The sequence below is a fragment of the Nicotiana attenuata genome, unplaced genomic scaffold (genome assembly GCF_001879085.1).
Source record: "Nicotiana attenuata strain UT unplaced genomic scaffold, NIATTr2, whole genome shotgun sequence".
Taxonomy (NCBI): Eukaryota; Viridiplantae; Streptophyta; class Magnoliopsida; order Solanales; family Solanaceae; genus Nicotiana; species Nicotiana attenuata.
Window position 1 is genome coordinate 42,386 of NW_017671882.1, and position 12,787 is coordinate 55,172.

At 37.9% G+C, this 12,787-nt stretch overlaps 1 protein-coding gene across 1 annotated transcript; it reads right to left on the reverse strand.

Annotated features, from left to right (window-relative positions):
• Positions 1–3,497: 3,497 nt before the first annotated feature.
• On the reverse strand, positions 3,498–6,925 carry LOC109210715 (20 kDa chaperonin, chloroplastic-like). The gene is made up of 6 exons (XM_019374169.1): positions 6,672–6,925; positions 6,398–6,574; positions 4,477–4,656; positions 4,237–4,392; positions 4,050–4,127; positions 3,498–3,937 (listed from the first exon to the last, which is right to left on the reverse strand). The coding sequence occupies exons 2-6, from the start codon at positions 6,557–6,559 to the stop codon at positions 3,764–3,766; spliced, it is 750 nt and encodes a 249-aa protein (XP_019229714.1). The 5' UTR covers positions 6,560–6,574; positions 6,672–6,925; the 3' UTR covers positions 3,498–3,763.
• Between the last annotated feature and the right edge of the window lie 5,862 nt (positions 6,926–12,787).

Genomic DNA, 12,787 nt, shown 5'->3' on the forward strand with positions numbered 1-12,787 from the left:
TTTTGTGCATCTGTCTCAATAATGAGTGGCAGTAGATTTTGTTTGGCAGCAATCTGTAAGCCTTTGAGGAGGGCTAGCAATTCTATTTGGGTAGGGCTGCCTTGTTGGACACCTCCTGCAAATCCTATGATCCAATTGCTTTGATGGTCGCGTATGACTCCTCCAATCCCATAATTACATTGAGTGTGACAGCAAGATCCATCAACATTTAATTTATAATACATAGGGTCAAGTGGATGCCACTTGATATATGTAGGAGTCTTTAATAACTTTTTATTAGAGTGGTTAGTTAGGAAGTAGTATTCGGCTGCTTTTGCTATTAGAGCAGCTCCAGGTAAGTCATTAAACTTATTTCAAAGACAAACTTATTTTTTTTGGTCCAGATTTCCCATAGAGCAAAAGGAAGTATGATGGTTGGAGGAATATTGTAAGGAATAGAAAATAGAGGTGTGTGGAGAAAAGTGTATATCGAAGTAATAATGTCAGGTAGTGAAGGAGAAGCTGTGAACGATGGGGGTGCTATTTTAAGATGTTCCCAGAAATTTTTTGTGTTAGCACAGCATTGGAATAAATGAGGGATTGTTTCACTCTCCTTGTGACATTGTTGGCAAATTGCTGAGGTGGTAATCCCAATTCGTGTGAGATACTCATTTGTTGGTAGTCTATTATGGCAAACTACCCAAATGAAAAAAGCAATTTTGTGTGGAATGGGGAGCCGCCAAATTTAGTTAAAGGAGGGAGATTAGCTTATAGTACCAGACGGATTCGTAATTGTCAAGCAGTTGTACATCGATTTAACTGAGAACATCCCATTCTCAGTTAAATTCCAGTATAATTTATCATAAGTGTTAGGTTGGGTAGGCAGGTAAATATTCTTAATAAGATTAAGTATTTGTGAAGGCAACTCCAAAAGGGATAATGTCCATGTGCCATCTATTATCAAAGTAATAGCTGGAAATTGCTTTGGTGATCTCAAATTGAGGCATTGGGCCATGAATATGTTCTCTGAGTGTAAAGTTATGACGGATCCAAGGGTCCGTCCAGAATTTGATATTATTTCCCGTTACAATATTCCATTTATAGCCAAGACGACACAATTTCCAGCCATTAATAATATTGCGCCAAATGGGGGAACTTTGGTATGCATTAATAGATTTATACCTAGCATATTTGGTCATTAAGACTTGTGCCCATAACTCATGGGGATGATGAAACATTCGCCATGCCAGACAGGCATGCAGTGACTTATTTTTTAAAACCAGACTTTGTATACCTAGGCCCCCAAGTTTCAAAGGTTGTGTGACTGTTGACCACTTTAACAGATGTAATTTTTTTCTTATGGTCAGTTGTGCCCCACAAGAAATTCCTTCGGTATCTATTAAGCAGAATTAAGATATAAGCAGGTATTTTTATGAACTGCATCAAGTGGTTTGGAAGTTGATTAAGNTGGTTTTTGCAGTGTGGGGGAGTTGGTCGTGGCTTATTGCATGTAATGTGGTAGGTTGAGGTGGAGAGTGGACCAATTGTGATTGGGTGTCACAATGACGGTCAAAGGGGTGGACTGATTTAGGGGTAGTCATTATTGGAAGTTTAGGTAGGTTAAGCTGGGTAGGTTTAGGATTAGGGAGTTTCTCTAATTCGAGTGCAGCAAAGGGATTAGCCTTAGTAATAGGTATGGCCTCATGAGATGGCAGCCCAGTGGTGTGCGAGTTAGAAACTTGATTGAAGTTATGAATTGAGAGTTTATTAAAAGGCAAAGTATTAGCAGTAGTATTATGTTCCAATGGCATACCTGATCTTTGTGAATTCCTGTGGAGATTATTGTTTTTCCTGGCTGCATTAGGTGGGAATGTAACCACCTTCCATTCATCCGCACTTGACACAGTATTATTGCTTTTAACAGGCTTAGTAGTATTAGGATCCATTGACGCAACTGTCTTAGTGTATGAGCATAGTAGTTGATTATGGTCCATTCTTCCACATTTAACACAAAACAAATTAAGTCCTTCATAGACAATATTTTGTTTATGGTGGCCAATAAAAACGTGAGTGTAGAGTGGTTGGTCCAAGGGGACTTGAACACACAATCTAGCATAACGTCCCCTTAGTGTGGAGGAAGTACAGTTATCAACCGCTAATAATTTGCCCACTTTATTGCCCAATTTTTTCAAGATACTAATATCGTAAAATTCAGTGGGCAGCTCAGGTAAGCGGAGCCATATTGCTGAATGATTAATAGTTGTCTCAGACGGCATAAACTTTGGCTCCCATGGCCTAACAGTCAAGAAATGGTTAAGAATAAACCAAGGTCCATCATTAAGAGTGTGCATCTTATTTTCCTTTTTTTGAAATTTCAACAAGTAAAAATCTGAACCTAGATCGACAAGTGGTAGGTTCTCCGTAGGTTTCCATAAGGTATATAGTTTTTGCCTCAGTAATTGATGGCCAATTTTTTGTCCATAAAGCTTGACAATCACTGCATGCTTCCATGGTTGATAGATTCGTTCCTTTTCTTCCAGGGTAAGTGGAATAAAGAATTTCGAAGCAGTTGGTGCTTCCATTTCTGCCATGATAGCTTGGTCAGAAGTAACTGGAGCATTGTCTATAGTATTTGTATTGGAAATAGTGTGTGAAAGCAAGGTATGGAGGTAGGATGATGGTAGTTTACTAATAGGCTGGTCAGTATCCTCCCCTTGTTCTATAATCATGTTGCTGGTAATTGAAATAGAAGGAGCCTGGTTTTCAATCGTGGTGATGGAGAAGAGGAAAGATGGAAGATATCTGGAGGTTTGGGTGGTATGAACAACGGTGTTAATGAGTGTTTTCGAGAGAGAATTTTGACATGTTCGCCTTTACTCGCGCTAAGGATATTCAATAGTAGGTAATGGACTTCTGTCACCGTTTGTCAAGATATAAGAGACGTCTTTTCTTAGTGATATTGTTTACTTGTCACAACTAGCAATGGCAAAATGCTTAAAAGAAAATGGTTATCTATCCATATTATCTATTAAAAAATCGATTAGACAATAAACTTTTTAAAAACGGGTTAAATATGGATAAGAACCATATTATTCATTTAGAAAATGAATAACCAATGAATAACTAATAAATAACTAATAAGTTTGAACTTTTACATTTGTAAAGCCTAAAATTACAGATTCTTCAAGTCTGACAAACGAAAAATTCTCCCAAACGTGATCATATTCAAGAAGCCATAGATAATATGAATATTCATATTATTCGCCAATTTACCCGTTTTTTATCCGTACTAAATATGAGTCAGGTAAAATAATTTATCCGTTTTTGCATTACACGTTTTTGACCCGCCCATATCCAACTCAACCCACCTGTTTGCCACCGCTACCCTGACTGATGATCAGAAAAATTCTAATGTATAAAAATTTAATTTATGGTCAGAAATAAATTTCCCTTTTTGGCAATTGTCTTGATTCTTCCATGGGAATATCTGCCAACAAAAATTAAAGAGATATGTGCGATTTTTTCCCTTAATAAATAGGGTTCTAAATTCTGAATAAAAGAAGAGGGGAAGAAAAGACCCCTAATACTTTAGATTTGAACACTGCATCACTTGGTTGCAGAATGTAGTTCAAAAATTAGATACTACAGTTGGCACTAATCATTTTTTTAATAAACACTTAACACTAACTTGCAAAAATTCTACTCCACAATGTGAAGGTAACTTTCTCCCGCATCCTGAACGTCCATTGGAACTTTTGGTATTGGAATGAAGGGCTCAATCTATCTATGAAAGCACAGCCATTACATCAGATGCCCTCAATGCAATGTACTCAGAACCATCAGCACCTTTGAATTCACTGCCAGCATATTTGGAGTATAGAACTGTATTTCCTGTGGATACTGATAGTGATTTCCGGTTCCCTTCCTCGTCAAGTGGACCAGGACCTACAGCTATAACCTGAAAATTAAATTCGGAAAGTGTTCAGAACAAATCTCAACTAAAACAAGAATCACGGGCATAAGGATGCAAGTATAGATCATTGTAGCAAATTACTAGTTGTATCTTTTACCGTGCCAATGGAAGGCTTCTCCTTGGATGCTTCAGTTAATAATAAGCCTCCAGCAGTTTTTTCCTCGGCCTCGGCGACCTGAGCAAGCAAACATAGTAAGCAATCTTACATCATCTAAAGGCTGCAGGAAATGAGAATGCTTGAAGACTTGAAGTAAAATATCCAGAGAAAGAGCATGAGGACTAACCTTTATTAGAACTCTGTCATTCAAGGGCTGCAGATCCTTGATTTCATCTGTCTCGAGAATACCAACAATGTCATCCTCCTTCAAGATGAGGTGATTTGATCCATTGAACTCCACTTCTGTTCCCGCATATTTTGAGTAAACGACTTGGTTGCCAGTCTACACATAGTAAGATTGCTTGAGAAAACTGTCAATCATGGATAGAAGCCAAAATTGAGCATATTACTCAATCATGATTATTACCTTCACACTAATGTCCACCTGATTCTTGCCAACTGAACTACCCTCCCCAACAGCAACAACCTCACCTCCTTGAGATTTCGACTGTGCTGTTGTTGGAAGTAGAATACCACCTACGGTCTTTTCCTCTACAGTCTTAATCTTCACCAAAACTCTATCACCCAAAGGCTTGAGAGAAGTGTACTGCAAGAACAGCAGCATGTCAGCATTAAAATCCTTAATATGACCATTGGAATAGCTTAAATGACTCCTCCAGTGAACGCATAATTGCCTTGATATAATTACTACTTGCAACTAAGAGAGTTAAAGTTTCCTTAACAAAATGAACAATGGACATGATACGATAACTGAGCAGAGAAACAAACACCCAATTTAAGATGAGATCCGTCTTCATTTGATATGGATAAAAAGGTAAACACAGCAAAACGGGGAAAAAAAATCAAGAATGCACTAGCTGATCAAACCTAATTCCAAATGAAATCATCTTCGGACTTCAAATATGTTCATTCAAAACAACTACCAATTCGGACAACAGACATCTAAATTAGCAAAGAAAGTACAGTTCTTTCCTCATACTTCCACAAAGACTAGAAAGCACAAAACACACCCAATAGCCAATAAACCAAATTAAACATGTCACACAATTTTACCAGGCACACCAGACACTTTGTCAAACAGAGCATTTAGCAGAAAGCACTACGTACTTTGCATATGTATTACGACAACTCACAACAACTACAACTATAAGCTTAATCCAAAACTGGACACTAACTTTATATAAGAATTAAGGATGGCATTTGTATTTATTGAGAATAAATAAGATAATCAACATTCATGTTGAGAGCAACAAATGTTCTGCAACAATGGATTTTAAAATCTGACAGTGGACATGTAACTTAGAAACCAATTCAAAGAGTAGTGGATACACCAAGCAAACTACTTCTGCCTAGTCATTCTACTACACTTTTGTATGACACAAATAGACAACGGTAGGCTTCAAAGTCAACCTTTTCTTAGTAGACAGTAGACACAAATCTCAACACATCTTCTGAGCAAGCCGATGATTTTTATATTTATTGAGAATAAATAAGATAACTGACATCCGTGTTAACAGCAACAAATGTTCAGCAAAAACATGGACTTTAAAATTGACATGGTAACTCAGAAACCAATTTGGAAAGCAGTGGAAGTACCAAGCAATCCACCTGGCTATCTGCTACATTTTTATATGACACCATTACTTGATCAAAGAGTCCAACACCTTTTCTTCACTATATATATTATCAGGAGTTTAAGTTCTATGCACAGATGGTGTAAAAATTATTTCAATCATGTGGCAGGTAAATCTATTTGCTATGCATTAATCGCTAACCTAAGATAAATGGTAAGTCCTGCCATAATAGGTTAATTATGTGTAACAATTTGGTCCACTAACTTGAATCATATTCTCAATTATTATAGAAAAAAAATTAATTGAAGTTTGTAAATATTACTATTAATAAGAAATCACTATCTGATTGGAAAAAAAATAGATGCATCAACACTAGTACACGGAATACTATCAGAATAAACAAAATAAGGGGTCGTTTGGTTTGAATACAACTTATGCCGATAAGTTATGCTGGGATTAGTTATCCTGGTATTGTTTTTAATCCACTGTTTGGTATGTTGTATTAAAAATGACAATTTTATAATTTCTAAGAAGAAGGTATAAGTTATCCCGGCACTAATTACCCCACCCTCTACAAGGTATAAGTTATCTCCGGATAACTTATACCAAGTTTGCTAACCAAACAAAGTATTAAGGTGGTATTAAATTTTTATACCAGCACTATACCTTCTTATATCTCACACCAAACGACCCCTAAAAGAATATATTTCAAGAATGGTGGAAAAAAAGAGAGAAGAAAGAAAATTTACATACTTTGGGGGCTACAACAGTAGCAGCCTTGATAATAAGTCCACGAAAGGACCTGCTATTCTGCTTTAAAGATGCGACATTTACAGTAGTTGTGGACCTAAGCCCTTCAAAGGATGCAAAACCCTTGACAGAAATGGAGGATGCAGTTAGCTGAGTTGTTGCCATTCCTTTCTTTCTGAGCTGAATTGAAACAATTTATATATGCTGAGCAACCAGAAGCGAAAGAGTAAAGTAAGGAGAAATCAGGAATTTGAATAGATGATAATGGAGGGAGTACCTGTGATAGGAAGGAATTAGGAGTGATGACAATGAAGAAAAGGATCTTCTACTAGGGACTGAGGAGTGAGTGAGGACTGAGATGTTTGGTGAGGTTGTAGAAAATGGAGGAGATTGTGGATAACGAAACCCTAGAAATTACTAGAGGGGATTTGAGAGGGGGTTTTGTGCAAAAGATAAGATGATTCTAGAACTTCTCCAAGAACTCTTAGGTATATGTGAATGTAAACGGAGGAAGTGCATTGGTACTACTCTGTAAATTGTACCTTTAAGTTCAAAAAATATTCAAATTTGTCAACCTTGTAACTTCGCATACAATATTTTTCAAAAGTTAGGAAGTCACACTCATTTGTTGTAACTTCATATGCACATGTTTTAAGTGCATGAAGAAAATTGGCACTTATGATTGCACTTAGAATGTGTGCGTCTTGAGTGCAGCCAATTTTTTTTTTATGCACTTGTAAAGACCCGATCTATCATTTTGTGTAATTGCGCCTCATTACCCCTTTTTTATGCTTCACACATGTGTGTTTATGACTTGCGTATGCCCGAAATTGATTTCGAAAGTCCGTTGGTTGAATTGTATTGATTTTTTCGAAATTTGGCAATTTGAAGTTGAAAGGTTTGAGCGTAGGTTGACTTTTAGCTATCGAGCTCGAAGTTTGATTTTGTGACTTGGAATCGGTCGCTATGCTATTTACAACTTGTCTTCAAATTTTGGTATCGTTTGGAGTTGATTTGATAGGATTCGGACGTGTAGTTGTAATTTTAGAAATGCTTGAACTTTACTTTGAAATTCATGCATTCTAGAGTTCAATTCGTAGTTTTAGATGTTATTTTGTGTTTTGATGGCGCGAGCAAGTTTGTATGATGTTTTTAGACTTGTGGATGTTTGGTTTGGAGCCCTGAAGGCTCGGATGAGTTCCGAATATGTATCGGAATGGTTTTGAACTGAAAATGTGTTGTTGGTATTGCTGGTGCTCTGTTATCGCAATTGCGAGCACCAGCCTCATAATTGTGAAGGTGACAATGGGGCTCAGATGTCGCAATTGCGACTTCCCCTTCGCATTTGCAAAGTCAGCAAGATTTGGACTAAGTTTGCATTTGCGAACATTTGTTCGCTTTTGGGTAGTTCCCAGCTTTGCAATTGTGAAGCCTTTTATCCCAAATGCGATGTTGACTTAGGTTGTCGGGGTTCGCAAATGCGAGCCCTTGTCCGCAATAGCGAAGGTTCGCGAATGCAAACCCTGTAATGCAAATGCGACATTTGCAGCTGGTACAAAGGGCTGGGAGACTGAAAACATTCTCTCATTTTTGAACCCTAGACTCGGTAGGAGGCGATTTGGAGAAGGGATTTTTACCTACAAACTTTGGATAAGTTATTCCAATATATTTCTGATCATATTCCATCAATATATCTTAGATTATAACATCAAAATCATGTGAATCAAAGTGAAAATTTGTGAAAATGGTGTTAAGTTTTTGAAAAATAAGAATTTGAGTTTTAAGAGTCGATTTGGACTCGGATTTTGAAACTAATCACATATGTGAACTCGCGGGGTCATAGATAGTTGGAATCTATCATTGGACTCGGGTTTTGACCTGCGGGCCCTGGATTGACTTTTGTTGACTTTTTGGGAATTGTGTAAAGATCATGGTTTTTTCTAATGTAATTAATTTCCCTTGCATTGTTTGATGATTAAGTCGATTTTGGTTAGATTTGATTCGTGTGGAGGAGAATTTTAGGGAAAAAGCTATTTTCGAGGGTTGAGTTGGCCTAGTTGAGGTAAGTATCTTACCTAACTTTGTACGGGGAACTACTCTTACGATTGGTATTGATTGATTTATTTGTGCTATGTGAAAGCTATATCGTAAGATGAAATTCCGGGAGAATTGTGGAGGTGTGTGGGAAGAACAGTGATGTTTTATACTTCAATGCCACACAAGAGGGGATGATTTGTATGTTGTCCAATTTTCGCGTGCACAGATTATAAAAGGACCTGGTTCTTCTATGTGTTCCTTAAACTGCTATTGCGGAAATAATAAATGCGGAAAGTGAAGAACACAAGTATTTTTACGTGAAAAATACTCGGCTCAAAAGGTGAAAAAACCACGACCAACTACTCAGTAGGATTTTCCCCAGCACTTCACTAAATCACTGAGCCAAAACAACATTTACAAAATTCTTTGTAAACCTAAGGATTACCTCTAATCCTGTTGTGGCAAACAACCTCTAACTATTGCGACAACTTCAAGTTAACTCTAACTTGAATACTCAGAGTACCTAATACATTTGCTTCTAGATAAAAGTTGAAATGTACAATATGAATACACATACTACAATGAAACTAGAATAAAAGACAGAGACTTGGAACTGGTTCTTCTATCTGGTTCATGTAGCTTCAGGTTCGCACTCTTGAATCACACTAAAATTGCTTGCAAAATGCTTGCTATTTTGCTCTCAACTCACGTTTAACTTTAGCTTTTGTGCGTGCCTGTAAAGTGAGAACATCCTGAAATATATAGAGTTAGTAAAATAGGAAATAACTAGAGTTCCAATGCTATACTCTTCCTTGGTGGAAGAGTTTTAGTTATCTTCAACTTCTAACTCCTTCCTTATCTTGGATAAAGTTCTCTTTGAATACAGAGTCCTTCTCCTTATCATTTATGCAACCTTTTCGATTAGGAGATATCATATATACCAGCTTAAGCTTATCTCCTTCACGTGTATCCCTCATGCTCGAATCTGCCCGTGTCTGTGTGCATTGTGTATGGACCTGGTTCATGCTTGAGTTCCTTTTTCAATCATCAAAACAAACTTCACTTGGGCCAACAAATTTCCCCTTTTTGATGATGACGAACTATGTGCTTTTCATAAGTGTAGGCTTGTTTCAACTCAGCTTAACATCAACACAATGTTAGAATACTTCCCATTTTAAAATCACAAATCATCAAGGACCAGGTTCATTAGGTTATAAACATCACAATCCAAAGTAAAAGCACAATCTAATTTCCCCCTTTTGGCATCATAAAAAAGTTGTATATTAGATAACCATATTTTAATATAAATTACTCATGGCCACTGGGCTACTTCAAATGCAATCATGGAATCAAGCATCATCTATCAATGTAATGATATTAGCCGTGTAAGAATCATCAACGAACAGTTAGAGCACAAAAACAGTTGATTATCATTGATACTTGTCATCCACAATGCAAAAAAAAAAAAACACTGGATCATGAGCAAAGAGAGCAAAAAGAAATCCCATTCGGGTCACTGGTTGGACTAAATAGGATAAGAGGTCTTAAAGCTGGGAAGGACCAGGTTCTTGGTTCTTGGCTTGAAGTAGTTTCAGCATATCATGAAAAATGCCATCATTCTTCTCATTCTCCTTTGCCAGCTAAGCTTTGAGAGTATCTCTCTCAGATTCTACTTCTGCCAACCTCTTCTTTAGCCTTTCAATTTCAGCATCCTTAGCCCCACTTTCTTGCACCGAAGCTCGCATTTTGTTGTTCACATGTACCTTTTTAGATGAACCAGGTTCTTTGGGAGTGGTATGGACTTCATAGTCACAAGTAGTTAAAGTGTTTGCCCCAAAGTGATCCTTGTTTGTACCAACTTCCCATTTCTTGATGGGTACCTTGAAGTGTGCAAGTAAAGCCGTGAGAATTAAACCATATGGTATGAGCTTTGGTGCCAGTCAGAACCCTATCAAGATGCTGGATGATAAATCTAAGCCAATTGATTTGCCTTCCACTGTCCATACATTTCATAAGGACCGGGTCTATGAATGATGCAATATGCCTCCTTTCCTGCTTAGGCAACACAACTTTGTTAACAAATTCGAATAGCACTTTGTCGGGTGGCTTCATCTCACTTTTGTATATAGCCTTGAGCTCAAGCTCTTCTTCATTCTCACCACATTTCCTTGTAATGGCAAGGGAGGTAGGGAGATTCTCTAGACTTGGCCATTTGAGCTTCTTGTAATCATTGTACCCTTCAGCAGGTACACCTAAGATCTCTCCTAATTCTTTGTCATCAAAACTCACTGTCACCCCCTTTACCACACTGGTGACTCTGCCATTTTTTATCTCACAATTTACCATAAACTCCACAATCTCAGTTATGGCAAGCTTTCCATCCATCTGAAGGACCATGTCCTTCCAACCTACGGTTGTAACTTTTCTAGCAGCATTATCATACCTTCCTCCTCCAAGTTCCTGAGGAATCTTCCCTTCAAGATGGTTGTCTTCTTAAACTTAACCATCTTATACTTCTCTACCTTAGATTCTTTTTCTTCTTCACTCCATTCTTCTTCCCCCACTACTTTCACTTTTCTAGATTTCAATGCAGACCTGGTTCTTTTAGCCAAGGTAGAAGGCTCTGTAGACTTTGTCTTTGAAGTAGACTTCTTTGTGGAAGTCTTGACTTTCTTTTCCTTTGGAGTTACAACATCCATTTCCTCTGACTCCTCTTCATCCCGAAGGACCATGTCTATCTCATCAATCTCAATTGCCTTAACAGGCTCAACCACCTTCTTCTTCCCCTTAGCATCAACTTTTCTCTTACTTTCTTCTAGGGCCTTTTCCAATTCAGCCTCACTCTACTTCTTCTGACTCCTTGTAGCTCTTCCTCTTGCAGGAGGAGTTTCTACAACGAATAGAAGAGGCAGCCTTTATCGTCTTGTTTACACTAGAAATACCAGGGACTTTAACTCCTGAACTCAGTTTCTTTTTAGGATTGTAACTGTCAGACACCTTTCTTAGTAGGTGTGCAAGGGTTTCCTGCTCAGATGGAACAGGTTCTTGAAGATCCTTCCCTAAACGAACCAACCCCTCAGTAGTTTCTCCAAACCCACTTCCCTTTTTTTTTCTTTCATACTTTCTTCTTCTCCAGCAGATTCCTCACTCCACACTTCCATTGCTCCTGTTTCTTCAGTCAAACTAGCAGGAGTGGGTGAAGGTTCTGCCACTCCTTTTCCCATACCCCTCACAACACCTTGAGCACCCTCACTCTCTTTTTCTTTTCTCTTTTTATCTTTACCACCTATTCTCTCCCAGACTCAATAGTCTCAACCCCAGCAACAGTTCCTACCAGAATAAACCTATTCTCCAAATTCGCAGCAACCTCAGAGATAATTTCGCAGCAACCAGATGTTACCTGCTCTATTTCAGAAGAAATAGTTTCTCCCCCCTCAATAGCAAATTTGAATGATTCATCAGATTTCTGGTGTTCTTCTTCTCGACTTGCTTTCAATTTTTTATTAATTTTCTTGATTTGTTCTCCTCCAGCAATAGCCTTACGAGCAAGCATCTTGACTCTACGTTTCTTAGAGGTGGGCATGGTTGAAGGTGCGATAGATGGTGTGGGTGTAATTTCCTTGGGTGGTGATGATGGATTCTTCGAAGGGTTTGCCATTTCAGTGTTTTGAGTATGAGAGAAGATGAGTGTAGTGTGTGTTTGGAGGATGAGAGAAGATAGAGAGAATTTTTTGACGGCTTGGGATTTTAGAAGTGAAGAAACAACTAAGGCCTAATCAAATTAAGGAGGAAGAGTTTAATTAGGTAACGACAGATTTTCAGAAGTCTAATAAAACTGGAAGTCAGTTCGAAAAGACGTTGAAGACTCTCCGTAGAATCTAGGCAATTATTGCGTTTTGGGACTCTGTTTGAATGAAACTGGTTTATTTCGTAATGGATAAGTTCAAGGAGGTTATGATTAAATAGGACTCTCGTCTTGATCATAACCCAATTATAATTATTCCAAAATATGCAAAGTGGAGAGTACATACCAAGTAATCTTGATGAACCAGGTTCTTCACTGAGAAATCTCTTGTGTAAGTCTGAATTTTCCAAGAAAATAGAGATAATATCATTACAGATTTTCCACACCCCAAACCTGACAAGGCGTGGCCGGCACCCGATGCCATACTCGGCCCGAGCGTACCACTCTGTAACTGTAAACTCTATAGGGGTAATCCTCAACTTAGGCCGATGAGGCCATATTCTGAATCACATAAAAATATCATCTCTCTTATCTGAGGGGTAAACATACCCAAAAGCTCATATATATATATATATATATATAAAACTGTGGAGGCGTGACGAGGCCGCCGA

Coding starts and splice junctions, on each gene's coding strand:
- LOC109210715 (XM_019374169.1), bottom strand. CDS start 6,559: ATGGCAACAACTCAGCTAACTGCATCCTCCATTTCTGTCAAGGGTTTT. Junction 4,657..6,397: donor CTACTGTTGTAGCCCCCAAA/GTATGTAAATTT, acceptor CTGTTCTTGCAG/TACACTTCTCTCAAGCCTTT. Junction 4,393..4,476: donor AGGTGGACATTAGTGTGAAG/GTAATAATCATG, acceptor TACTATGTGTAG/ACTGGCAACCAAGTCGTTTA.